The sequence below is a fragment of the Octodon degus genome, unplaced genomic scaffold (assembly GCF_000260255.1).
Source record: "Octodon degus isolate 3935 unplaced genomic scaffold, OctDeg1.0 scaffold00037, whole genome shotgun sequence".
Taxonomy (NCBI): domain Eukaryota; kingdom Metazoa; phylum Chordata; class Mammalia; order Rodentia; family Octodontidae; genus Octodon; species Octodon degus.
In genome coordinates, this window is record NW_004524613.1 from 12,128,423 (window position 1) to 12,155,807 (window position 27,385).

The window sequence follows — 27,385 nt, forward strand, 5'->3', positions numbered from 1 at the left end:
CTTGTCCATCCTCTTACTAGTGGCCTGAACTCTTTTGTCTTTGCTTTCATAGTGGACAACGGACTGAACCCTGTATGGCCAGCCAAGCCCTTCCATTTCCAAATCAGTAACCCTGAGTTTGCCTTCCTCCGCTTTGTGGTGTACGAGGAAGACATGTTTAGTGACCAGAACTTCTTGGCTCAGGCCACTTTCCCAGTAAAAGGCCTGAAGACAGGTGAGGACTCTTCCTGGAGACTGCCCTCTGAGCTAGCTGCCAGGTAGGGTGGGCCCCTTGTTGGTGCCCTCCCAGGCTGACAGGCAGGCTTGCCGTCTCCTAGGATACAGAGCGGTGCCTTTGAAGAATAACTACAGCGAAGACCTGGAGCTGGCGTCGCTGCTCATCAAGATTGATGTCTTCCCTGCCAAGGTACGTGTGGCAGGGGTGGAGAACAGCAAGATACCCTCCCAAGGTGCCGAGGATCCTTGACCTCTGGCCTCTTGCCCTTGTTGAGTAGGAAAATGGAGACCTCAGTCCCTTTGGTGGTACGTCCCTCCGCGAGCGGGGTTCAGATGCCTCAAGCCAGCTGTTTCATAGCCGGGCTCGGGAAGGCTCCTTTGAAGCCCGCTACCAGCAGCCATTTGAGGACTTCCGCATTTCCCAGGAGCATCTTGCAGACCATTTTGACATTCGGGAACGAAGGTAAGGAGGGTGGAAGGGAAGGTGGCCAGTGTGTGGCTTGGAAGAGGGGTGCTGGAGCAAGAGAGGCTAGCTTTCTGAGGTTAGATCTACTTTTCCAGCATCTTTCTCTTGTGCAGAAAAAGCTATCAGAGTGTGGCTTTGGGCTGTTCTGTTTAACAGTAAAGCCTTGCTGTCAGTAAGGACATTCTTGCCTTCCACTCAGGACCCCAAGAAGGACTCGGGTCAATGGAGACAACCGCCTTTAGTTGTGCCACCTCCTCGATGGAGAGCAGCAGCGCTGCACGCCTCGTGGAATGCCGTGAACTGGGTTCTTCAGAAGGTGCCTACTGTGGCAGCTTTCTGCTCTCGCAGCCTGGAGCCTGGATTCCAGCGGTGAATGCTAGACAAAACCAAGCCATTAACGAGATGTACTGTTTGGGCCTCTGGGCCCAACTCTGGGTGAAGGCAAAAACTGTACTGTGTCTCGCATTAAGCACACACATCCGGCCCTGACTTCTGGAGATGGATTCTTCTAGCCGGTGGGGCCGGAAGCAGGGCTGAAGCCCCTTGAAGAGAGAGGCTGCCTCAGCTGGCAGCACTGGAGGCTTCAAGGAGCCATTCACATTCCTGAGTCGAGGAAAAGGAGGAGCCTTGCTGGGCCAGGGGAACAAAGTTTACATTGTCCTGTAGCTTTAAAAACACAGCTGGGCAGGGTGAGAGTAGATGCCTTGGTAGTGTGGCCCAGAGACAGTGGAGTGATGCAGGGCCTGTGTGGAGAAGGGCTCAGCCCTGCCCGAGGAGGAGGAGGAGGAGGACGACGCAGCACAAGGGCACATTGCCCACTGCTGGGAACGCTACCCAGCCTGAAAGACACAGGGGATCATGATAAAATAGCAGTATTATTTTTCTTCTCAGTGGTATCTTAACTAAATTATTCACTCCTCCAGCTCCTCACTGTTGTAGGGAAACCTCCAAGCAGAGCCTTGAATGTTGCTGCCAGCTGTTCTGAGGGCAGAGTGTTCGATGTCAAGGCAGTGTCCCGTGGAGGAGGGATGGGAAGAGAAGAAATGGCAGTGCCTGTCCCAGTGAGCTTTTTTGTTTTTAAGGCAGTGAAGACTCAGTATGTTCTCCCATAGGAATGAGAAGGGGATTAAAGAGTGGCCTGCCTCTTGGGTCTGTGGAGCCAGGCAGTCAGGTGCTGAAGGAAGCTGCTAGTTCAGTGCAGCTTCAGACTAGAAGGGTGCAGGGAAGGAAGTGGAAAGTTTGGAAAGGCAGTCCCCTCCTCTGAAGATGGAGGCTGGGGTCCAGGCCAGTGGGCGCAAAGGTGCCTCATAGCATAGCCAGCATTCAGCACATGCAAACCCACTGCCCACACTTGGGCTCAGGGTTGGCCATTTGCTAGTTCTGCTGCCCTCTTAAGATCTGACTGCCAAATAAATCATCCTCATGTCCTCTTTCCTTTAATCTGTATGCTTCTTGGGGGCTCTGTCCTGGTGGTTGTTAGACAGCAGACACTAGCATGAAGTTTCTTGATTTAGGTCAAACAGACCTTCCCTCCTTTGGGCAAACAGGAGGCATCAGGTCATCCTCACTGCCACCTTGTCCTCCAAGGGTGTGGCTAAATGGAGCGCATTCTGCCCGGGAGCAAGCCCAGGATCTCACAGCAGGCTTCAATGGTGAACAGGGACCAACCAGAGCCCCTTCCTGGTTGCGCAGGAACGTCTCATTTTTGAAAATTAGCATTAAGATGTGCTGCCAGGTACCAACCTTGTTTGCCTCTCTAATGTACAGCCAAACTTATGCCCAGAAAACAGTTCAAAAGACCCCTTTCCCTTCCTGAAGCTGTGCTTGTCCCATTCTGCTGGTGTGGAACAAAATGATTCACCAGATATAAAACAGCATGCCGTGTGTGGAACTAGTTGGGCTGGCCCATGTCAGACAGCAGCAATGCTATTTCTGGGCCTGACTCTTTCTTAGAGCATCACCCTATTGCAGAAAATTTCCCCCACTCAAGAAAATTGTAGATGGGAATTCACTGGGCTCTCAGGATTTCCATTTTCCTGCTCCAGATTCTTGTGGCGCAGGGCAAAACATTCCTCATAAGGGAAAAAAGTCGGCTGGCACTTCAGGTCGGGCCCTGCATGGCTGTGTCATGTCTGTGGCTTGTCAGTGCTGACACTTAGTTTTGCATCAGTATGTACTTCCATTTCTGGACAAGTGTCCTGGAATGTGGCCTCAGGTAGGTACAGCTGTGCCTTCCCTGGGTACCTCACACGCCCAAGGCTCACCTTTCTTGGACTCTACCATATTGCCTTTATCTCTCACTGCAAATGATCCTTGTGCCTAGTGGAAACTGCGACCTTCAGTCTACTGAATTTAAAGGCCAGTGTCATCTGACATTCCTCCAGACAGATCTGACCATCGTCGCTGATTGACCCAGGAGACCCAGCAGGGTGGGCTGACACTGGTTGCTTGACATCTGGTGTTTGGTTGCCTGACTGCATGCCCACAGGCTATCCTTCCACGCAACTTGGGTGGCACTGCCATCTGTCTTCTGGGTTATGGCTGCAGTCTGTCTTGGTAGCACATGGGAGCACCTCTTCAGGAACTTTCAAAAATACCAGTCCCTGGGCCCTTTCATGTATCTTGTTCACAGTCTCCTTGGTGCTGAGAAAAGAGTGCTCAGTAGGGCAGAAGTCAGTGGTACCAGAATCTTAGACAAGTGCCCCTGGTCCTAGATGCCTGGCAGACCAGGGACAAGTGGTTGAATCAAAGTGGCAGAACTTTCACCAGCTGTCACCCAGTGGACAGTACAGGGCACTAACTACAAGGTTGGGGCATTAAGGCCTCCTGCCTCAGGACTGAAAGCTGTCCTGTAGGAAGAAGGCGGGAGCAGTCTGTGGCCTCAATTGAGGGAAGCCATTAAATACTTCACCTGAGCCAAAAAGGGAAGGGCCTCCTGACCAGGCCCATCCTGAATCTCCCATGACAGTTGGGCTAGGAGCTAGAAACTCACTTGTCTTTCAGCTTGCCCATATTATCAGTTCTGCTAAGGGGGGTGGGACCAAAAAACAGTATCAAGTTATCCCAGCAGACTGTGTCATACCCACACATCTTTCAGGCCCTGTCTCACCCAGACAGTCTTCTCCCTGGCTTGTCTCCTGACAATCCCCAGGGAATCTAGGCGATAATCCCCAGGGAACCTAGGCGCAGGGGTGTGTTGAGCATGATGTTTCCAACCTGGAAGCCACCTGCCCCACATTGGCCACTACTGCTAATACCACCCAAAGTATGTTGGCAGCATGGTGTCTGAGTCTGCCCACCATGGGGCTCAACTGAGGGGTCCCAGGTTTTACCAGTGGTCTGAGTTCCAAGAACCTGGCTCCTTCAGCATTAACAGTTGCTTCTGAGGTCCTGAGTTGGTCTGTAGAATGGCCCGGTGTGTAGATGCTAACAAAATCACTGATGGAAGTGTGTCTGTACTCTACGTAGCTGTATTTCAGGGGTCCCTTTTCTCCTGTGCTACATGTCTTTATGACTGTCCTAACCGTCCAGTTGCCTTGACCTAAGTTGTGGTCTTCCAGGACTCTGGTCCTCCAGAAGGCTCCATTGCCAACTCCTTAGCAAATAAAAAATATGCTGCCAGCTTTTCTCACGGGAATAGAAAAAGAAGAAACTTTGGCCAGTGTTCTCTCACCAGATGCCTGACTGCTCCAGGCCTGACTCAGTTTGCCATTGTCACTCTTGTACAATTTTCAAATAACTGTACTCCTTCACACACAAATTATTCCTGTGAGCTCAACAATCAGGAAACTGAGGGCAAAGACTCCCCCCTCACTTGTCCATCAGAGTTTATGGGCAATTTGCCCATAGGATAAATTAACAGATCCCAAGAAACGTTTAACTTCCTGACACCCCTAGAAAATGAGTCCGCAGATATGAAATGTATGTACATTTTTATTTAGGATCAAAAGATTTGAAGTACCATTGAGGTCCATTTCAGACCGTACAAGCATTTATCCCTTTTTCCCTCCCTTATTCAAATCCATGGATACAAAATCTAGGAAGTGTGCAATTTGCATCTTAAAAATAGCAGCATCCCCACAGGGGACCTTGTGAGGCCTGAAGATTCAACCCAGAGAGGCCTACCCTCCACCTCCCACCTTGGCATAACCACAGTGCACGCCAAAGGAAGGCTCCATCTAATACTTTTTCTTTAAATTTTTATTTATTTATTTATTACAGGGTCTTGCTATGCAGCTTGGACTCATAGTGATCCTCCTATCTCAGCCTCCCCAGAGCTGGGATTACAGGTGTGTGCCAGCAAGCCCTGTTTCGGGCCAGCCCAGATTCCAGAGTTACCATGGCAGATGGTACTGGGGATTGAACTCATGTCCTCGTGCTTGCCAGGCAGGCACTTAGACCCCTGAGCTACCTCCCCAGCCCATCTTTCTGTTTAACATTAACTGGGCAAAAAATTCCCATTCCACCTCGCCTAAATGATAAGTGTATGCCATCTTCTGTTTAGCCTCACACTTGGTCACCATAGAATGTGGGACCTTCTTACAGTTTGTCTAAAGTTTAAGTTGCATCTGACAGAGTTGGCCTTCACTTAGCACCAGGATGATTATTTTAGCTGTCCCCAAAGACAGGAAGTGCACCAGAAGCAAACTGTTCGCCATTCCCCCTCTCAATTCTTACCAGCCTGTCCCTCAGGGAACAAAGGGGTTTGCATTAAGGATCAGAACACAGATGGGTGTTTGAGGACAAGGAATTAGGACTTTGTCAGGAAGTCATCTGCAGGCCCTTGGCAACCTCCTTTATCTCCCCCAAAGGCTATGTCACTTGTCAGTAAAACTCAATGTACAGTATTCAGCAAGGGAGGGAAGCTGGTGTGGTTTTCTTTTTTAATAACAATTATGGTTCAGCCCTCCTAACACTGCTGAACAAAAAGCTCAAATGCTTGATGGGAGCTTACCGCCCAGGATGGCCACTGTTCCCTGGCCCTGGCCCAAAGCCACACGGTCTGACCCATCTATTAGGCTGGTGCCCCACAGAGCAGAGATGCTCCCCCTCTTGCTCTAGCCAACAGATCTCACTTGGGCTCTCTAGTCTATCAGGCAAACTGCAGGGAGAGGCTTTATGGGCAGGAATGAGTGGCAAGAACTCTCTCACAATGGGGCCATAATTTCTGTGTTTTCTGGGCACCTCGGAATGACTGGTGGTACATGTATGACTGGCCCATTGGATGGCACAGGACAGTCCTGTTGGGTGGTACAAGCTGCTGGTGGGAGTCATGCATGAGCCACTGGTGGTTCAAGGTGGAAATTTGTTAAATACAAATCATGGGGTTTATAGGCAAATGTGGACTGATTTTTACCTTCACAGTATTTCTGCTCTGGGGTTGACATTTGGGAAGGACCCAGCACTTGGAGTTTTCTCTACTCAAGTGACTGAGCAACCTTTATCATAGACACTTTACCTCTGACTCTAGTCACTGAGTAATTCTGAATCACTCATTTATCATGGAAGAGAACACGAGTTAAAAAGCATTAACCAAAAAAAGCTATTACAGGTAGGTGCCCATATATATGTACAAGATGGGCATAGCCCCCTCCCCCAGCTGCAGAGGCTCAAAGAGCAGGTGAGCACACAGGCCCCTTCCAGGTATTGGCCTGCCACTTCCCCACACATCCTCTGGAGCAACAGAAAGACGCCAGCCAGTCCCTGCCAGAATCGTGTCTGCTCTTTCCTTGGCTCTGCCAGGCCCCTGTGGCACTGCATTAAGATCCAGAATGCTCAGAGAAAGGAGGGCAAAGACAAGAGTTAATATACTCTCTGGCTCCCCAAAGTCCAGTGTACCAAAAGTTTTTTTAAAACAAGGAAGCAGCTCTTTGCCCTCTGCCCTTGTCCATACGGCAATCAGAATCAGCCTAGTCTCCCTAGCTTCTAGGTTCCTGTCCTTGCCCCAGACTTCAGGGCAGATCCTGGGCTAAAAAGGACCTCTTCCATATCATTGCTCCAGTCTAATGAAGAACTAGGTCCTTTTCAAAGAGATCAGATTTGCAGGCAGGACAAAATGGCTAGCTATTATAGACAATTCAAGACAGGACCCCAAAGCAGGCTTTCTATCCTTTTTAGGGCCACATGCTCTATACAAATTCCTTTCACTTAACCAAGTACAGGTGCAGGGTCAGCTCAGAGAATACATGGGTTTGCCACCCCTGCATTCAACTATCTACCCCACAATGGCCACTGAGAACACGCAGGCTCCAGCATAAATGGCTTTAATCTGAGGGCTGTCAGTACCATCTGAACTTCAAGTTGGGCTAGGTAGCAAGTCAGGCAGCACCATGTCACTTCTATCCAGTCTCTCAGACAAAACCCAAACTGGTCTTTCTGTTCATAAGGCCCCCGTAGCCTTGTCAGTGTGGGTTTTCATGGTTCAGTGAGTTGGCCTGCTTATATCGACCACAGCAAGACACAGAGTAAGCAAGCACCTTGGTTTGAAGCTTTGCTTAGGGAGGGGGCGTGAACTCAGAAAAGTCTGAGCTCCATCAGTGCATGCTGCTTCTACATCAGAGCCCTTCAGAGACTCAATGCTCTGCATGCACACAAAGACAACATCCTGAGGTCTGAAAGGGATGGCTAGGGAGGTCTGTCCTCGGAAAGGGAAAGAAAAAGGCTGGGTCAAGACACCTTTGCGGGGTCTCCACAGGTCAGAAGAACCAAACCCTGACCTAGGGAGGCTGCTGGCTTTGGCCTGAATATGCTAGCTATGCTGATCCTGTGTCCCAAGGGCTTTCCTTCTCCAGCATGCAACAGCCTTACACATAGATGTGATGCATGGAAAATCTAAGCTACATGCAAAAGAACATGAACAAAATGAATCAAACTAATAAACTTCCCAGAGTAAACAGCAAGGGCAGTGGAGTGGTAGGTAAAGCCTAAACTCTAAACTTTTAAAGTTAGTCTTTTTCTCCAGTTCTCTTCTCTCCTGTAAAGTTCCTTTATCCACTTGGGCTGTGATTTTGGAGCTAACAAGAGCTGCTTTATTTTGGGGATTTTAGTTCATATAGGCTATAAAGGCAGGAGCAGCAGCATCCAAGACAGGAACAGTGTAAGTAGGGAGCAGAGGGAGAGACTGTGCACAGAAACCTGAGCACTAGCCAAAAAGGCTTCCTCCCATTCTCCATGCAAGGTAGCTTTAGGACTGATATCCTAGAACCAGAAACAAACACTGGGGCACAGGACCAAACAAGACAAAACCTACAGAAACCCTATCTCAGCCTGGAGAATACACTGGTCCTTCCTTGTGGGAACAGGACTAAGCACAGGCGGAAGCTCGTCAAAGAACCCTCCAGCACTCTGTCCAGCTTTCTCCTTTTGCTTCTAGAGAGCAGGGTGTGCGGCATTCGGCTGAGGTGCTTTGGTCTACCCAGACAATTGCCTGTCACACTCTCCCAAGAGAAGGCTTTAAGGTGGCCACCACACATCTCAATATGGTGGTGAGTTGTCAAGCTAGGGCATTCTTTCTCAGGAATCCAAGACTTAAAAATGACTTTCCTCCACCCCAAATGAAAAAGGTCCTCTACAGTCAAAAATTAAAACAAATAAAGTATGGGAAGTTTATGTATCATGATTTCAAACTTCCTTTATCAGAAAGTGATCTGGCTGAAGCAGGAAGATCACCCTAAGTTCAAAGCCAGTCTGAACTACATAGCAAGCCCCTTAGTCAAAACAAAAAAACAAAAGTAAACAAAAAAAGATTGTTTTCACCTGTTAGAACTGAATATATATAACACTATGTAAAAACAAAGTAAATCAAACAGGTACAATAGGCCACAAGGAACATCAGTCTAAGGGCATATAGAGGAAAGGGAAAATACATGCTACTTTATAAAATTTTCTTTGAGAGATTAACCAGCCCACCTCTCGCACAGCTTTCTAGTGAAATTGATAATACCTAACTTAACCTCTAGCATTGTGTCCTGCCATGAGCCACAGAGCGGGCTGCTGGCATTCCATAGCTCCTGCTGCCACTCTGAGTATGTTTCTGATCTCCGGCTCATGTAGGCAGGTCTCTGCCTGGCACACTACATTCAGAGCTGAGCACTCAATGCCTAGGTCCCTACTCAGTGACCACCTCCTTTAGTGTCACCTTTGATCATCTTACTTTTTCCAACATAAGGTCCAAATCACAATTTTTCAACACTATCTAAGAGCACAGGAAGAAGCAATCTGTCAGGTCTGCTGGGCTTCCTATCTGGGCCATCTTACCATTTGTGGCATGGCCCTGGCTGTTGAGCAGGACCAACATCTGAGAAAAACATGCTGGGACTGACATCATTATAACTTCCATCTAAAAGACAACCTGGTGCCCGAGGCCAGGGCAGTCTCTAGGCCCTATTTGAACTTGTCCACCATGTGACTTATTTTCTGTTTTGCTCTTTAGGTTGTAGATTAAAGTTCAATAAAATAACCAGGAAAGCCATTTCAATACTATTCAGCCAGTGCATGCAAGGCTCTGGAGGTGACACCAGCAAGGGTCTGGGGGAGGCAGGTAGAGCACTGGTCAGTTTCTCAGACTCTTGGAGATAGCTTTGTGCTGAGCCACCACAGCTGTCCAAGCATTCCCTGCCACACAGGCCACTGCCCCCAATACCCACATCCACAAAGTTCCTCAACAGCACACATCATGTGTATGTTTTACAAATTATCAAATGAGTACTTTTACTGTATATATGTAGATATATAAACTAGACTGCATGTACATAAATGCTAAAGGAAAAATTCCAGGTGTCTGCTCTCTGAAGGAAGGCACTCACTCTATTCTTGGAAATTCCTCAAAGGCTTTTAGAACCAAATAGCTTCAAACTCCAAATGGAAAGGATAAAAAATAGGCTGCAAAACTTGCCAAGTACTCACAAGTTCCCAATTTGAGACGAATAACAGGTGGTCCCTATTGGGACATGGAGGGCAAGAAAAGAGACTTTAGAAGAACAATGGTTCAGGGACTTTTGTTCTCCAAAGAAAGCTCTCTCCAGGAGAGCAGAAGGCACCACTGCCATGCTTGTCCTCGACGCCAAGCCAGCCAGGTGGCCTGGCCATTCCAGTTCTGCGGTAGGAAAGGAGGAACACTAATGCCTAAAGCACACTAGTTTTCTTGCCCCAAGCCCTTGCCCCCCTCTGGCCTCCTGTGCTCCGCCCTGTCCCAGGCCTGCAAGCAAGCCCATGAGGTCCTAGTACCTGTGCCTGGTGTTTTGGGAAGCAGGATGTTTCTAAGTGCTGACGCCGGCAGTAACAAGTCCTTAGCCAGCCCCACCTCCGTTATCAACTGCGGTCACAGTGGCCCAGGCTGGGGAAATAGGAGGACTGCCATTTAGTACAACTGTCAGCACACTGTCCATCACTGCAAAGGCACCTTTTCCTGTGGTTTTTCTCACTTCAAAGGACATTTAAAAACGTTGTTTCCCAGTTTAGCAATATAAATACAGAATTTAAAAACATCCTCACAAGGACCTGTCCAGCAATGTCCAGCACCACCGGGGCATGCACCCAGCACACTGGCCAGGTCCTGGTGTGCAACAGGGTCACTCGGGGTATTCTGCCGGGAACCACCCACTGCAGGTCTTTGTGCTCAAGATGACCAGCTATGATAATTTCAAACAGTCGCCGAATCACTTCAGCTCTCACTACTGAACCAGTGTGTTCTTCCCTCCCAACCGGCAGGAGGCTTTGCAGAACATGGGGAAAAAGGTCTCTGAGCCCTGGCTAGGGCTAAAGGACATGTGTATAACTTCCACTTCTGCTTTGTCCCCATTGTCTTTTTCCATTTTCAGTTCACTCTAAAGTATCCAGATTAAAGAGAAAAAAAAAAAAAAAGTAAAGTGGGCGCACGGGTCAGTGTATTTAGGCTTACCAACCAGTGTCTCCCTAGGTCATCTAAAAACCAAAAATGTATGGTCCAAGATTCAAACTCCCATGAAAAAAGCAGAATTAGAGTAACAATATAAGAGTGGTGAGCATCCAACCCTAAACTCAGCTGGGCCATTTTCTAAACTGATTGGCCCATAAGGCAAGGAAAGCTGGGCATGAAATGTGGCTGGTCATTGGGTAAGGAGGCAGAAAATGCTGCCTGCAGAAACAGAGCACAGGTCCAGTGGCCTGGGCACAGTTCTGTGTGTGCCATTAACCCCTGGGTGCTTGGTGAAGGTGAGGGCACTCATGGCCCCAGGGCTCCCCGGAGAACAGACACAAAGCATTTCAGAGATGATGTGAACAATATACTCCTTTGCTAACCAAAGTTTCTATATAGTGAAAATGTTTGTAACTTGTTTTATTAAATGTAGATAGGCAGACGTATATGTTAAAAACTTGATTCTGTGTCTACAAATATGAAATTGGGATTATTTCATCCCTGGAAGGCAAAGGAAAGGTCCTACACTGTGGGGGAAGGACTGATGATGACGTCTGCTTCCACTGCACGGTGGGGGCAGGCCCAGGGAGAAGATGGCAGCACTGGGCTCCAGACTGTCAGGGAGACTTCCAGAGGCTCTTCTGGGTGCTGGTGGCTGGCCATGGGAACCACACGTGGCAGCAGAGGTGGATTTGGCTCTTCCACATGGCAGGCAGCATCCTAGACTGGCTGGTTCTTCATGGTAATTAGATCAAATTCAGTCTGTTTCTGAGGAGAAAACACATTCCTGTCACTCTATGGCAGCTGCAGCTTGCATATCCCTGTAGCAGCCTTATCCTCACTATGCCAAGGTATTGTTATAGCTTTGGGGATTTCTTAATTCGGTGAGCAGTGCCTTCCTACCAGCCATTCCATCTCCAGCCTGAGGGAAGGTGAAGAAGTATGTGGCTCAGGAAAGGACTAAGTGAGGTGAAGTCTTCCGACTTTCCATGGAACCATGGCCCAATTCCAGACTCGTAGCTGAAGTCACAGCTTGGCCTCTCCATGCCCCACCATAACCCACACTGCCACGGCTACTCCCAGGGTCCTGCCTTCTCCTTCCAGGTTCCCTGGAACACATCCCTCTTCTATAGCAGCTGGGTCTAGTTCTACTGTTACCGTCATTTATAATTTGCAGACCTAAAAGTCAAAGTCAATGAGGCTGATTAGAAGAAGCCCATCATCCACAATGTAAAAGATAAAGCCCTTACATATGGAGGCTGGCTGAGAAATGTGAGAAACCAGATATAGACACACAAGCCACAGAAGATAATGCCACAATGGCATGGCCACCCCTGCTGCTCCTGCTGCCCCACAGAAGATACCAACATTTTACTCTGTGCCATTTAGTAGCTGAAGGAGCCAATCTTATGACTCAGATCCACTCAGTGTGCTAAGTACATTCACATGTAATGAAACTACATCATCACTTAAACAGACATTGCATACCATTTCAACAGCGAATCCCACTCATTCCCTTCTTCCAAACTCTGGTATCCTGTATTCCACTCTCTATTTCCATAATCTGCCTATTCTTGCTACTTCGTATATGCAGTCATGTAACATCTGTCCTTTGTGTCTGGCTTATTTCACTTAACATAATGTCTTCAAGACCCATCCTGCAGAATGCATCTGAATTTCATCCCTTCTTGGCTGAACAGCATTTACTGTATGTGTGTTCCATGTACTTTCTTGTTCATCTCTCATGGACAAATAGGAGAATTTAGGGATCTAGTGAATGATGCTGCCATGAAGATTGTGTACAAATATTTGAATTCCTCTTTCCAATCCTTTTGGGTATATATATGAGTCAAATTGCTAGATTAAATAATTCAGTTTCTTGAAGAATTGCCAAATTGCCTTCCAATAGATATAGATATAGATATAGACATAGACATAGATATATATTTTTTGTATTTTAGGGAAGGGTCTACAGGGTGTTCAGGGTCTCACTACTAGACAGGTCTCATAGTGATCCGCCTGTTTACAGCCTCCCAAGAGCTGGGATTACAGGCATGTGTCACCATGCCCAATTTCAACTGCTGTCTCAGTGTGCCCTGGGGGCGGGACCAGCACAGCAGGCCTAGATGGAACTCCCAGCCCCTGTGCCTGCTTGCAGGTTCTTTAATCCACTGAGCTATTTGGTTGGCCCTTCTGAAATATTATATTACCACAAGCAATCAAATTTCTCCACATCCTACCAGTGCATGTTATTTTGTGTGTGCACATGTGTGTGACAGCTACCTGAACTATAAACTTGAGCTTCATCATGGTTTTATTTTTATCTTGCTTTTTGGGGACAGTGCCTTGCTATGTATTCCAGATTGATCTTGAACTCATCATGTAGCCCAGGCTGTCCTCAGATTTATGGAGATCATCCTGTCTCAGCCTCTGAATGCACTAGGTATTTGCCACCACACCTGGCTCTCAGTGTGGGGTTGACTTACACTTTCTTAATGACTAAAGATGTTTATCACTTTTTATGTGCTTATTGGCCACTTATACATCTTAGAGTAATGACTACTTAAAACATTTACTCAATTTTAATTGTTGCTGAGTTGCAGAGGTTCTATATATATTCTAAATATTAGTTTCATCAAATATGACTTTCAGATATTTTTCCTATTCTGTTGTCTTTTCACTCTCTTTAGAGTAACCTTTGATATGCAAAACTTTCAAAATCTGATGTAGTTCAAGTTACTTTTTTTTTTTTTTTCCCTGTTGTCTATGCTTTTGCTATCAGATTTGAGAAATTACTGCCCAGGGCTGGGGAGATAGCTCAGTAGAATAAGCACTTGCCTGACAAGTGCAGGGTCCTGAGTTCAATCCCCGATACTGAAAAAAAAAAAAAAAAAAAAAAAAAAGAAAGAAAGAAAAGAAAAAGAAATCACTGCCTAATTCAAGATCTGGAAGGATTCCACCTGTACTTCCTTATTTTAGTTTTTTCCCTTTTGCTTAAAATCATGAGATCCCTTTCATGTCTGTTATATCTAGATGAATTGTAGTGTTTTTCAAATCCTCTAACTCCTTATTGATCTTTCTTTTCCTTTCTTTTTCTTTTCTTTTTTTTTGAGACAGATTTTTATTATGTAGTTCAGGCTGGGCTTGAATTTACTATGTAATCAGGTAGGTCTTAACTTCATGGGAATTCTCCCACCTCAGCCTCCCAAGTGCTGGGATTATAGGGATGTGCCATGACACTGGCTTGATAACCTGTTTTTTATCTATTATTATAAGCAAAATATTAACGCCTCCAAATATTTTTGTCTACTTCTCCCTTTAATTCTGTTAACTTTTTCTTCATATATTTTAGGTTTCTGGCAGGTATATACATGTTAGCTCAATCTTCTTGTAGTCTTAAGCCTTTTATCAATATATAATATCCTTTTTTTCTTTAGCCTTTCTTGAGTAAAGTGTTTTGTTTGATAACATAGCCATCTTAGCTGTCTTTTGGTTACTATATGTGTAGCATAACTTTTCCATCCTTTACTTTCAATCCCTTTGTGTCCTTATATCCAAAGTCAGTTTCTTGTAGACAGCATATAGACGGATCCTTTCTTTTTAGTCCAAACTGATAATCTTTGTCTTTAATAGAACTTAATCCATAAAGCTAGAAAAAGAACATGAAGAATTTCCTCCTGTAATTTAGCTATTTGGTTTCTGTATGTCTTCCATGTTTTTGGCTCCATGATTCCTCCATCATTGCCTTTCATAATACTTATTTGATTGCTGAGACAATATGTTGGAAGATAAAATAGGTAAAGCTCTTGAATACACAGACATAGGTAAGGACTTTCTGAACTGAACCCTAGATGCATGAGATTTTAGCACTGAGAATTAACAAATGGGAGCACAGCAAAACAAAAAGCTTTTGTACAGCAAAGGGAACAAGCAACAGAGAAGGGAGACAGCCTATACAACTGGAAAAAAATTTGCTAGCTATTCCTCAGACAGAGGCTAATATTTAGAATATACTCTGAAATTTAAAAAAAATCAGATCTCCTAAACTAAAAGACTCAGCCCAGTTGGGCCAGCCAGATAGCTCAGTGGATTAAAGTGCCTGCTTAGGCAGATGCAGGGGCTGGGGGTTTGATCCCAAGGGACTGCTGTGCTGGTGTGTGCTGAGAGGGTGACTGACACTGGGCATGGTGGTGAGTGCTTCTAATCCCAGCACGTGGGAGGCTGTAAACAGGAGGATCACTAACAGTCCAATTTATGTAATGAGACCCTATAGGCCCAGTAGACCCTGTACTAAAACAAAACATAACAAAACAAAGGGCAATTGACATGAATAAATTAAAAAAATATTCAACATCTCTGGTCACAGAAAACAACACTGAAATTACATCTTACTCCAGAAAGAATAGTTATCATTAAAAAATTAAATAAATTCTGGCAGTTCTGCAGGAAAAAAAAGAACTTTTCTACATTGTTGATGGGAATGTAAACTAATACAATCATAATGCAAATCAGTATGGAGATTCCTCCAAAACCTAAAACTATAGGGCTGGTGAGATGGCTCAGTGGTCTAAAGCACCTACTTAGAACAAGCTTAGCTAAAGCACAGGGACCTCGGTTCAATCCCCCAGCACCACATGCCAGCCAGCCCCGCCCCCTGGTGGGCTGAGCTGGCCACACACACACACAAATTAATTAATTAATTAATTAAAAAAAAAAACCAAAACCTAAAACTATAAATTCCATTTCACCTAGTTATTCTCCTAGGTATCTTGCTCAAAGGATTAGAAACATCATACTACAGTGACACATGCATATACATTTTATAGCAGCACAATTTATAATAGTGAAATTTCTGATGTAGCCTGTACGTCCATCAACAGATGAATGAATAAAAAAATGTTGTATTTACACCCAATGGAGCACCATCCTACCATAAAGAAGGATAAACGAGTTATCTGGAGAAAAATGGATGCTCTTTGAGAACATCACATTAAGGGAAAGAAACACACAAGCTTAAATTTTGCATAGTTCTTATATGAGAAATACAAAATATAAACAAAGAGCAAAATAAAAATCAGTAACAGCAAAAAAAAGAGCTAGATCTTTTGCGAAAGGGAGGGGGACCAAGAAACAAAGGATGGAGTGGGGAGGGAAGAAAAGGAGATGAGAATTAAGATGCATTACATGCATACACCAACTCCCAAGAGAAATGTAATCATTATATACTCCAAACATTCACTATTTTTTTTTTTTTTTTTTTTTTTTTTTTTTTTTTTTTTTTTGGCAGATCTGGGGATTGAACTCAGGTCCTTGCGCTTACCAGGGAAGCGTTTATTCCACTGAGCCATCTCCCCGGTTCCTAAAAATTATTTTTAAAATATCTTAATTCTTTTTTTTTTATGAGCAGAATATATTGAGAGAAAGAAAGCTCCTGTCCAAGAGAGGGACAGAAGGGGGGCCCGAGCAGGTAGTTCCCCAGGAAGCCATCTCTTCTAGGGACTTTTATAGTGTAAAACCACGTGGGGCTAAGGTAGAGAGAATGGGAACTCGCTTAGGTGGGCAGGAGGTGGGACAAAACTGTGGTCAACTAATGGGATTACAAGCACCATTGTTCTGGTAAAACTGATTAAATCCAGTATCAAATGGGAAAGCGAGTCACATAGCAAGCGGGCATGAATAGGGGACAGGGTCTCTCCCTGTTGGGGGTTGGAATGCGGGACAGGGTCTCTGTTGGGGCTTGGGCTAGTGACTCACTTGGGTCTTTCCAGGTGATTGATACCTATTTAGAATACCAATCCCAGGTGCTACTCTTTTAGCATTTGTTTGGCCTTTAAGGTCTTTAGGTCTGGTTCACAGCAGGAGCATCTTATTTCTTACAATGTACCACATATATTACTTATTTTCTTTGTGATTACCTTGGGGATTATGATTAGTATCTTAAATTTAAAATGATCTTTCTGGCCTTTTTTTTGGCTGACTCAGGCTGCCTTAAGGGCGGGTCTGGTAAGGGAGGTGGAGCTGGGGATGGAACCACCTTATCCTGCACCTGACTGCATTTGCATGAGCAAGCACTTAAACTACTGAGCTAACCGGCAGGCCCCCTAAAAAAAATTTTCTAATGCCAATTTAGTTTTCATTATATAAACACTGCTCCTATATATCTCCCTTTTTGTTATTGACATATTACATTGTACTACGCTATACACATAGCACAAACATAATTTTCAATGTGATTTATATGACAAACTACATTGGAAAAAGACAAAAGTTACAAATAAAATGCAGTGGTATTGACTTTTATATTTACCTATACATTTATTAGTATTATTGTTCTCCTATGACTTCAAAATCACTGGTCATTATCCTTCCACTTCAGTATGAAGGACTCTCGTTAGCATTTTTAATAAGGTAAGTCTACTGGAATGAACTCTTGTAGATCCTGTTCATATGAAAATGCTTTAATTTCTCCTTCACCTTTGAAGGACAGTTTTGCCAGATAAAGAAATCTTTATCATTACACTTTTGGTGTTTTCTTTTTTTATATTTCGGTCCTTTCAGGACCTCTTTTCACTGCCTTCAGGCCTCCAAGGCTCTGATGGACAACCATTATTATATGTGCCGCCGAAGGGAGCACGGACAACCAGCTATGATGCTTATAAAGCCCCGTATATGTGATGTGCTTCCTTAGTACTGTTGCTTTCAAAACTGCCTTTGGGTTTTGACAATTTTAATGTGAGTCTTAGTGGATCTCTTTCAGTTTATCCTGTTTGATGTTCACTGAGCTTCTTGAATTTGTACATTCCTGTATTTCATAAGATTTAAAGTTTTCTGCCGTTTTTCGTTTTCTTTTTTAGTATTGAAATTTGAACCCAGGATCTTTAAACTGAGTTACATTTTTAAACAGTCTCATTAAGTTGCTACATTGCCCAGACTAGGCTTGAATTTACAGTCCTCCTGCCTCATCCTCTACGAGTGCCTAGATTATACGTATGTGCCCCCTCCTTAGCTCATTTTTTTCTTTGCTCATTTTAATAATATTCTTTATGACCCTTTCTCACAGGTCTTTAGGTTCTGTTCATTTTCCTTTATTTTTTTCTGATCATTTGTCTAACTACAATAATCCTTAAATTCATTGATCCACTGGATATGATGGTGTGTGCCTGTAATCCCAGCTCTTGGGAGGCTGAGGCAGGAGGATCATTGTGAGTTTTGAGACCAGTCTGGGCTGCAAAAGTGAGCTCAAGGCCAGCCTGAACTGCACAGTGAGATCCTGTCTCAGAAGACAAACAAATTTTAAAATGCTCAAATTTGTTGATGCCAATTTATTTTAGTAACTGTATTTTCTAGCTCTAGAGTTGAATTCCATTTTATAATTTCTATCTCTTTATTGATATTCTCAATCCAATCATGCATTTGCCCTGGTAGCTTCCTTTAGTTCACGGAACATTTTTAAGACAGTGTTTGACTTCCTTAAGTATGTCAAATTCCTTTTTTTAACCTTTTCTCCTTACTTTCCTCTTTGTTTTGCAATTTTTTATTGAGAACTGGACATTGAGTACTATGTGTGGTGACTCTAATTATCTCAACCTCCAGCTTTGCTAATTTTTACTTGTGGAGAGTTTTGCAAACTATTTTTTGCAAAGTGTGTATTTCTTGTGCTGGGGGAATCACTTCAGTTTCTGTCTATGCTCTCTTTGGTAACCTAAGATTTCTTCAAAGTCTGGCTCCCTAAAAAGGGGATACTTTTTTATTTATTTGTGTGTGTGTGTGTGTGTGTGTGTGTGTGGCCAGCTCAGCCCACCAGGGGGCGGGGCTGGCTGGCATGTGGTGCTGGGGGATTGAACCGCGGTCCCTGTGCTTTGCTGTGCTTGTTCTAAGCAGGTGCTTTAGACTACTGAGCCATCTCACCAGCCCAAAAGGGGATACTTTTTTTTTCTTAAGGGCACTATCACTTTAAATCCCCTGTGACTAGGAAATTGCTTCATCCCACAGGGTTGGAATAGTGGTAGCTTCTATGTTGGCTCCTCAGTGAGGAAATTCAGTACTAGGCAATCAAAACACAAAACTGACTTTTGGAAGACAAAGTCATTGCTGCTCAGCCTGGCAACAAAAAGCCACATCAAGAACCTGGGTCACAGTCACCACAGATGCCAGCTGCAGGGATGGGAGAGGTGATGATGTTATGTGAAACACAGAACATCACCAAGATGTGCAAACTGCTCCTAGTAAGCTCCTCTATATAGGTGTTGCAAATGTTCAACTAGATTCCAGACTTCCAAAATATGTGATTCACTTTATGTCAGCTCATTAGCTGCTCTGATGGAGGAGTGGTACTCTGTTCTACAATCTTCTATGATGTCACTCTTTCCAGGGCAGCATTTTTGTTTTGTTTTTTTGAGACGAGGTCTTGCTTATCAGTATGTAGTTCAGGCTGGCCTTGAACTCACTATGTAGCCTAGGCTGGTTCTGAACTACCTGCAGCCCTTCTGCTTCAGCCTCCCATGTGCTGGGATTAACATCTGGTTTCAAGTCAATTTTTTAACACAACTAACTCAAACATCTTCATCTCTTTTGAGAATGACCTACTGGCAGGCAAAAGAAGTATAAAGCTGGGCACCTAGACCAACTTGGACAAAGATTTCAAAAGAAGAGAGACAACCTGGTTTGCAATGAAAAAGCTTGACCCAATCATAGGCAAGTTCCTTCTTGCCCTGCTCCAACTCCAGAATATCTCTCACCAGCCCTGTTGGCAGCAGTCTGTCAGTCTGGTGCCCCGAGGAGGAGGGGATCTTCCTCCAGTCTTCCTCAGTGAGAACAGGCTAGAATTGAAGATGTTAGCAAAGAGCTAGCAGATTTGTATGTATACTTTATGTCCTAATGAGGGACTTGGGCTCCACTAGGTGTTTTCTCTGTTTGCTTTAGAGAGTCAGGTTTTGCTTTAGTATGTGAACATTAAAATAACAGGCTTTCTGCAAATGCTGAACAGATGGAAAACATGGCAGCTCTTCCCCTAACATGAGCAGACATGATGTCTCCTTTCCCTTAAAAGAATGAATGTACCAAGAGCATAACTGTGCTTCAAAATTGTATTCTAATGCACTTAAAATATTTGGGGGAAGAAAAATACTTTTCTTCTTTTTAGAGGTCTTACTTGAATGAAGGAACTGGGGCTGAGGGGCAGGGTCCTATTCCTGGCCTTGGGAATGAGGTGTCAAATCCAAGGCTCCACACTGAAGGAATTTATGCCATAGTCACCAGAGAACCACCTCCATGTTTCTGAGAGTCTCCAGCACCCCTCCACTACAGTCAACCCAGTGCCATAGCTGCATTTTAGGGCTGCCAATCCCTTTAGCTTTAGCAGCACTCTTCTCTCCTGGCTCTTGCTTGCGTTTCTGGCTCCCCTGTGAAGGGTCTCTAATGAGAAGACAAACACCAAATGGTAGAGAGGAAGAGAGGTTTAAAAAATGAACTGAAAAAAAAAAATGAGCTGAACAAACCCTAACTCAGTTTCAGCCTTTTATCATTTTAGATTGTCATAGGGTTTTTTAAATATTTATTTATTTATTTATTTATTTTGTGTGTGTGTGGCCAGCTCAGCCCACCAGGGGGCGGGGCTGGCTGGCATGTAGTGCTGGGGGATTGAACCGCGGTCCCTGTGTTTAGCTTAGCTTAGCTTGTTCTAAGTAGGTGCTTTAGACCACTGAGCCATCTCACCAGCCCGATTGCCATAGTTTTTGAAGCTGTTTGTTCTCTTAAGCAATCAGTTAGTACTACTGCCAGGTGGCCTTAAAGACAGCAGGGTCCCCAGTGCAATATACGCAGTGCCCTCCTCCTATTGAGTGCATCCTCCCCTCACCCACAGAGGAAGGCCATAGTTCCCATGTGCTTCTTACCTAGCTCAAGTCCAGTCTGTGAAGTCGATGTGTCAAAGGGCTCTGAGCTGGCCTCAGGGGCACTGGATTCCCACGGCTCATTACTTTCTGATACTTCTGAATAAGTGTCACCTAGGGCTTTGTGAACTGCCACACGCTCTCCAACACCAGAGTGCTGGTCCACACTACCTGTGTCTGCCTCAGCCCGTGTTTCCTCACCCATTTTCTCAGCAAACCATTGCTTGACCTGCTGGGAGCTCATCTGGGTCTTGTCACAGAGGTTCTGCAGGTCCTCCTCATACAGCATCTTGTGCATCATGTAATAGTCTTGCAGCAGTTCTCGGTTGCCAGGGGCGATGACTAGCAGCCCTGGAGGGAAGTTGCCATGCTTGTAGTCTTCATACCACTTGAGCTGGCCATTCTTCAGGGCATACCTGCTGTCCCCAAACCAGCGCACCACCTCTGGCCGTGGCAGACCTGTCTGGGCCATGATGGAGTCATAGTCCTGGGTACTTGGCCACTGTGTCTGGACAAAGAGCTGTCGCAGCAAGTGCCGCTGCTGGGCCGTCTTTTTATAGCTCATTTTGCCTGGGGGTTGCTCTGCCAGCTTATTTAACCCATCATCCTCAGGTTCACAGATTCCCAGCCCTGCAAGGTCACCCTTGCCACTGGCTTCAGTGACCCGCAGATTCTTAAGGTTAATTTTGATGGGGCTGACTTTGCGCTCTGCTGATGTCTGGTTAATAGGCACTTCTGGGGAACCATTTTCACCAGCAACCCTCAACTCACCAGCCAAGTCTCCTTCTCCACCCTCATCATCCATAGCCTCTTCTTCCTGAGAGGCAGTCTCATTGGCTTTCTTGGTCTCCTCAGAATTCACTTTTTTCCGTCTTTCTGAAAACCAGCTATCAATTTCTCTCCGAGTCATCTTGGTTTCACTTCTTAGACGGTCCAGTTCCTCATCAAGAGGAAGTGGGTTTTGTGCAAAGCTGCTTTCCAGTACACGGAGCTGCTCAGGGGCTCTTTCTTTGTATTTGGTTGGAGTGAAGTCAGGAGTCTGGTGCCAGGATTGCCGTTTGGCAGCAGGGTAGCTTGCTAGTGAAGCCACTGTCGGGATGCAGGCCACTTCAGGAACCTTAGATGATGGGGCAAAGGGAACCTCTGGTACCGAGTCAATGAGGATAGAGCCAGGCTCTCCAGGCATCATGGCTCTGGAGCCCTTCAGGTTCCGACAGTGGTATCTCCGATCACTGAACCATTTCCGCACCTCTCTGGTACTGAGCCCAGTCACTTTGGTCAGATGCTCGACTTCACTCTGCCCTGGGAACTGGTTCCGACAGAAGCTCCCTTTCAGAGCTGACAGCTGTTCATGAGACTTCTTATTCTTGTAGATGTTAGCATCAAGAAAGGCTTGGGAAGTTATGCTGGGGCATGCAGTGAGGAGTGACTGGGCTGCATTGACCACCTTCACAGCTGATGCTGTATTTGAACACACAGTATTGATGGGTGTCACAGATGGCTGCTTGGGGACAGATGTAACCGCCAGGGGCAGAGATGAGTTTGGTGCTTGCAACCCATTGGCCAGTGGTTGAGTGACCAGGAGTCCCCCTGCTGTGCCCTCTGGCTGTCCCACAACATGGCCTGGGAGAGCAGCCTGAATGAGATGCTGGACATTGCCAGCACTGGCAACCAGAGGTGTGTTTAGAACTGTGATTGTGGGCTGAGGTACAGACTGGATGACTGTATTGAACATCTTTTTCCGGGCATCCTCGATCTCCTCAGGGGACCAGCTGATACCCTGTTTCAGCCTCTGGGCTGTAAACCAGATCTTAAGCTGTTCTTCTGGATACTTGGTCACTACAGTTAGGTAGCAGAGCTCAGCTTTGGTTGGGTAGGGGAATTTGTGGAAGGAGTTCTTCAGGAAGCTGTTGGAATCCATGGCTGCATTGTATGTTGGGATGCTGCTCAAGGGGATCATCACTTTGGGAAGGGACTTGGATGTGGGCAGGGGCTGGTGTGGATGGTGCTGGGCATGCACTGGGGGCTGCTGCTGGAGGGAGAGGAACTGTGCTATACCAGCTGGCAGAACGGGCACTGATCCTATCAGTGGCCCATTGGCACCATGGGGGGGCTTTGCAGAACTGGCAGGTGTCTGGCTGACAGGAGCTGCCCCATTGACAAAGGCATGGTCTGCCTCTTTCACCTCAGTCTCTAAACCTGATGGCTTTGGCAGAGCCTCTCCCACGGGCTGACTGGGGACATTCTCCTTGAGCATATGAATTTTTTTGGCTTCAGCTTTGCCCTTCATTATCTTCATGATTGGGGTCTTAGTAATGATGATTTCAGCCTGTCCATCGATTCCTTCAGTGTTGGACTCACCTGGAAGGTCAGAAGTGCTGGTGCTCTCAGGCACACTCTGCTCTACCACTACATGATTGTCTGGCCTGGCCACATTCCATACAAAACTGGCTTCCCCCAAGTGACACTTGGCATTGTGCAAGGAAAGGCCTTCAGGGTTTTTTGCCAGGAAACTGCACCCAGTGCATACAAAAGTTGGGTCTTTATTAAAGTCTGTGTGCTCTGAGTTCATATGTCCCACAAATTGGGTCATATCCTGGGATTTGAAATCACAGTCTTTACAGGAGTATAAATAACCATCCAAAGAGCTCCGGTGCCCATTGGCCAGTGCAGAGCCATCAGTGTTGCTGGAGTTCTGGGCCGCCTCACTGGTGGCTGCAGGTGGTTCGGGGAGTAGGTCCTGCTGAGGTCCTTCAGGCAAGGCTTCCTCAGGCTGGGCCTCCACAATGGCATTCTGTAGCACCACAGTCTTCACAGGGATCATGCATGGGGTGGTAGATTTCCTCTTGCTGGCCATGGTGATAAACAATTTGGGTGATCAGCAGGTGACAGCTTGTCCCATCCACAGGCCTTATAGGATAAATGCCAGCTATTCCAGAGCACACAAGAAACAGCTTGTAAGGGCAGTTTTTCAGTAATTTTGAGAAAGCAGATTTTTCCTATTAAGGCTGATAAGAAAGAGGAAAAAACATGATTAAGATCTCTTAAGTTCTGTTTCTTAAATCCACAGAGATACCCTACTGCTTGTCCTCTATCACCTAAGTTTTCACAAGAATCTCATCAGCAGTTTGATTGTGGCATCTAAGTCAGGTGCCTCTAAGTTGCTAACAAAGTAGTGCTGTGAAGAATGACCTGGGGATGTTCCAATACCACTTGATGATTTAAGCAATCTTTTATGTTGTTCTTCCCCCCTCCTCCATATGCTTGCATTAAGTAACTCAGTTTTAAAGACAAAAACAAAAACACCCTCTTTTGGATCTCTAAATTAATTCTGACCATGCCAGTGAGAACAAAAGACCCAGTGTATTTCTTGTTTAAATGTTTGGGCCAACAAAGGTTTTCTTTTCATAGCCTTCCCACATATGAAAACATGACGCCTCTGTCCCTGAAGCCGGGCCTCAAGACCAACTCAGTAGCAGTGTGCAAATGCAGGGGTGGCTTGGTGGAAAGCCTGCCTGATTGTGCAAGAGCTGGCCTCTCTGTGGCTTTTCCTTGTCATCCTGCTGCTCCCATTTCAGGCTTCAGGAAAGGAATCACCACACAGTTACTGGCTTACTGAGGACCTCTATCACCATGATGAAACCAAACATCAGAGAGTCAGAGCACCCACAAACCCAAGATGCAGCCCAATAACTCACCCTGGGTGCACTTACTACACACGACCTTTCAGTGTGCTTGCTTTTCTACCATTCATTTTCTTCTTTGGGAGCCTTTACTTCTCCTTCTTTAAAAAAATCTATTAAAACTTTGATCAGTTGAAATTTACTTCAAAAAATGGAAGGCTGAATGGTTTAATGTATAAAATGACCATAATAATAGTAATTTCATGAGATACCATGAGGAAAGTGCTTCTATGATCCACACCACACTACTAACATATCACCATAATCATTACCTTTTTTCCTAGCAAATTGTCTTGCTATAATGGCTAAGACAGCAATTCTAAATTAAAATCGAATTATGATCAGTGTTTGGAATTGATATAAAAATGTACAGATAATTAAAACAGCCCTATTAAAATCTTAGTAGACAAACACAATTTTTTGTTGTTTCTTTTTGTTTTTGGTTTGAGACAGGGTCTCATTATGTGGTCTAAGCTAGCTTCTAGCTCCCAAGCTTCCTACTTCAGTCTTCAGAGTTCTAGGACACAGGCTGGCCACCATGGCCAATTCTTTTTTGCTGTCCCTTAATCTAATCATGATGCCCAAAGTTTTGTTTCATTTTGTTTTCTTTTTTTGTGGAGCCAGGGCTTGAACTCAGGCCCTTGCACTTGCCAGGGAAGCACTTATTCAACTGAGCTGTCTCCCCAGCCCCATCTAATCATGATGATCATGATGGTCATAATGATGCTAAAATAATTACTATTTTAAAATGTTGCAGTGAGATACAGATATAGATCTCAGATTCAACTATTTCTTACTATTTCTGCCACCCAAATGTCATGCACACATATTTTTAGTTTTTAACTGTAAAATAAAATATTAATATTAAATGGCATTTAAGAAAATAAAACTACCTGTAATTATAGGTACTTACCTTTCCTCTAGTTCAAATATTTTAAGTTTCAACTTACATTTGCTCTTCTTACTAAACACAATAAACACACTCATTACTTGGCTTCTTAATTACAATATCAACTAACTGCCTACTAGTGTACATAATGGATTAACTCAGACATGTTCTCCTGCATAGGCTTCCAATGTCTTAATCTTGTGGGTCACAAATAACTCTGACAATAAAACATATTTTTTCTATCACAGACCTGGGTTTATCAGGTGAAAGCATAATTTCTAAATTCTTTTATACATAACTGGCAAGGATTTGGAATCAATTGTTTTATAATTCCAAATAAGGAAAACTAATAATAATATAATTATTATGTTGCTCTTAGTGAGCAAGTCATATTTTTAGACAAGTCATGGCAGACCTCAAATAGACTATCTGAAAACAAAAGTGACAAAAGAAAAAATAGGTACATTGGACTTCATCAAAATTACAAACTTCTGTGTTTCAAAGATCCCTGGGAAAGTGAAAAGCTTTGAAAATTGTACATATAACAAGATGTATGTAGAATATATAGACTTCTTACAATTCAAAAATAAAAAGATAAATGATTCAATTAAAAATGAATAAATAGGTTGGGCCAGATAGCTTAGCGGATTAACCTGCTTAGGCAAATACAGCATCCAGGGTTCGATCCCTGGCATGCCATGCCGGCTCTGCCCCCGGGGCATGCTGAGACAGGTGATTGAGATTCAGTTAGTGGTGTGTGACTGTAATCCCAGCGCTTGGGGGGCTGAAAACCGGAGGATCACTATGAGTCTGATCTGTGTAGTGAGACCCTGTAGACCCTGTACTAAATATATAAAAAACTAAAAAATTTTTAAAAATCAAAATGAATAATTTAAACATTTTTAAAAAGGATACATAAATGAAGAAGCACATTTTAAAATATTCAGTATCACTAACAGAGAAACACAGTACAAGTCAAAACCACAATGAAGTAGGGTGCAGTGGTGCACACCTGTATTTCAAGCAATTTGTGAGGCTAATGCAGGAGGATTAGGAGTCTGAAGCCAGGCTGGGCAACTCATTATGACTCTCACAAAATAAAAATTAATTGGCCAGACAGATAGCTCAGCAGACTAAAGTGCCTGCTTAGGCAGACATAGGGACCGGGGTTCAATCCCCAGGACCACATGCTGTGCCAGCTCCACCCCCAGGACCTGCTGAGACTGCTATTGAGACTGAATGTGGTGGTGCGCACCTGTAATCCTAGCACTTGGGAAGCTGAAAACAGGAGGATCACTATGAGTCCCATCTGTGTAGTGAGACCCTATACTAAATACATTTAAATAAAAAACATAAAGCCTGCACTGCACAGTGAAACCCTGCCTCAAAAGGACAAGAAGTCAAAATTGAGAGACAGAGGCTTCAGCAAGGGCCCTGGGGTTAGAGCCCTGTTTTGAAAGTTGGTTTCATTGTTATGTATTTTTTAAAATGTTTTTAGTACAGACTCTATAGCTTTCTGAGTTTCCATAATATTACTGGGATAAGGGTTTTTCATGCTCCCTTGGAGTGATTCTTTCCTAGCATTCATTAGGAAAAAAATTAAATATACAACAAAATTGAATGAATTTTAACATGAATACTCATACGCCCATCACCTGTATGCTTATAAGTGGCTATTTTTAGCAATACATCCACTGAGTTAAATTTTGATTCATTTCTGACAGATTTTTTTGTATCTATTAAATGTAGTGCCTAAAGAGAAAAATCTACAATTATCTAGAAACTCATCATCAAGAAGACACTTATAGAGCATGTCTGACAAATGAAGCATTTCTGTAGAAACACAAACTGCTTCCCAAATCAAGCCCAAGTAAGGCAAGCTGATAGAAAAGTAAGGTTTCTGTGCTGCCAAGAGAGATTCATAAGAAGGAAGGGTCAGATTATTCTTGCTTTTGTTATGTTTTTTGGTGTCATACTCAAGAAGTCCTTGCCAAATCCAATGCCATGAAGCTTCCCTCCTATATTTTCTTTCAAAATTTTTGTACTTTCAGGTCTCTCATTTAGGACTTTAATTCATTTTTTTGGCAAGAAATAAGGTAAAAAAGTATAGTTTGATTCTTTTGTGTGTGGATATCTGGTTTTCTTTCTCTTTTATTTTTTGGTATCTAGTTTTCTCTTCTCCTTCTCCTTTTTCTTTTTTTTTTTTCTTTTGGGGGGGAGTGTACCAGGGATTGAACTTGGGACCTTGCACATGCCAGTCAACCACTTATGCCACTGAGCTATTTCCCTTGCCCAGATATCTAGTTCTTCCAACAGTATTAAAAAAAAAATCTTTTATTTATTTAT

At 44.4% G+C, this 27,385-nt stretch overlaps 2 protein-coding genes across 14 annotated transcripts in view; one reads left to right on the top strand and one right to left on the bottom strand.

Moving 5' to 3' along the window:
- The window catches only part of Plcg1 (phospholipase C gamma 1), a 37,651-nt gene extending 35,535 nt beyond the window's left edge, over nucleotides 1-2,116 (top strand). For both annotated transcript variants that reach the window (XM_023714809.1, XM_004630912.1), the window contains exons 29-32: nucleotides 53-214; nucleotides 318-406; nucleotides 495-679; nucleotides 882-2,116. In XM_023714809.1, coding sequence (XP_023570577.1) covers nucleotides 53-214; nucleotides 318-406; nucleotides 495-679; nucleotides 882-924 — 479 coding nt within the window. In that variant the 3' untranslated portion in view covers nucleotides 925-2,116. The remainder of the gene's footprint in view (nucleotides 1-52; nucleotides 215-317; nucleotides 407-494; nucleotides 680-881) is intronic.
- Nucleotides 2,117-4,613: 2,497 nt separating this feature from the next.
- The window catches only part of Zhx3 (zinc fingers and homeoboxes 3), a 223,036-nt gene continuing 200,264 nt past the window's right edge, over nucleotides 4,614-27,385 (bottom strand). For 11 of the 12 annotated variants that reach the window (XM_004631004.2, XM_023714756.1, XM_023714762.1 and 8 more), the window contains 3 exons: nucleotides 20,471-23,475; nucleotides 13,416-13,451; nucleotides 4,614-11,345 (listed from right to left, as the gene is read on the bottom strand). In XM_004631004.2, the coding sequence (XP_004631061.2) occupies nucleotides 11,335-11,345; nucleotides 13,416-13,451; nucleotides 20,471-23,324 (2,901 nt within the window). In that variant the 5' untranslated portion in view covers nucleotides 23,325-23,475 and the 3' untranslated portion in view covers nucleotides 4,614-11,334. The remainder of the gene's footprint in view (nucleotides 11,346-13,415; nucleotides 13,452-20,470; nucleotides 23,476-27,385) is intronic. The other variant, XM_023714764.1, reaches the window with a different exon arrangement.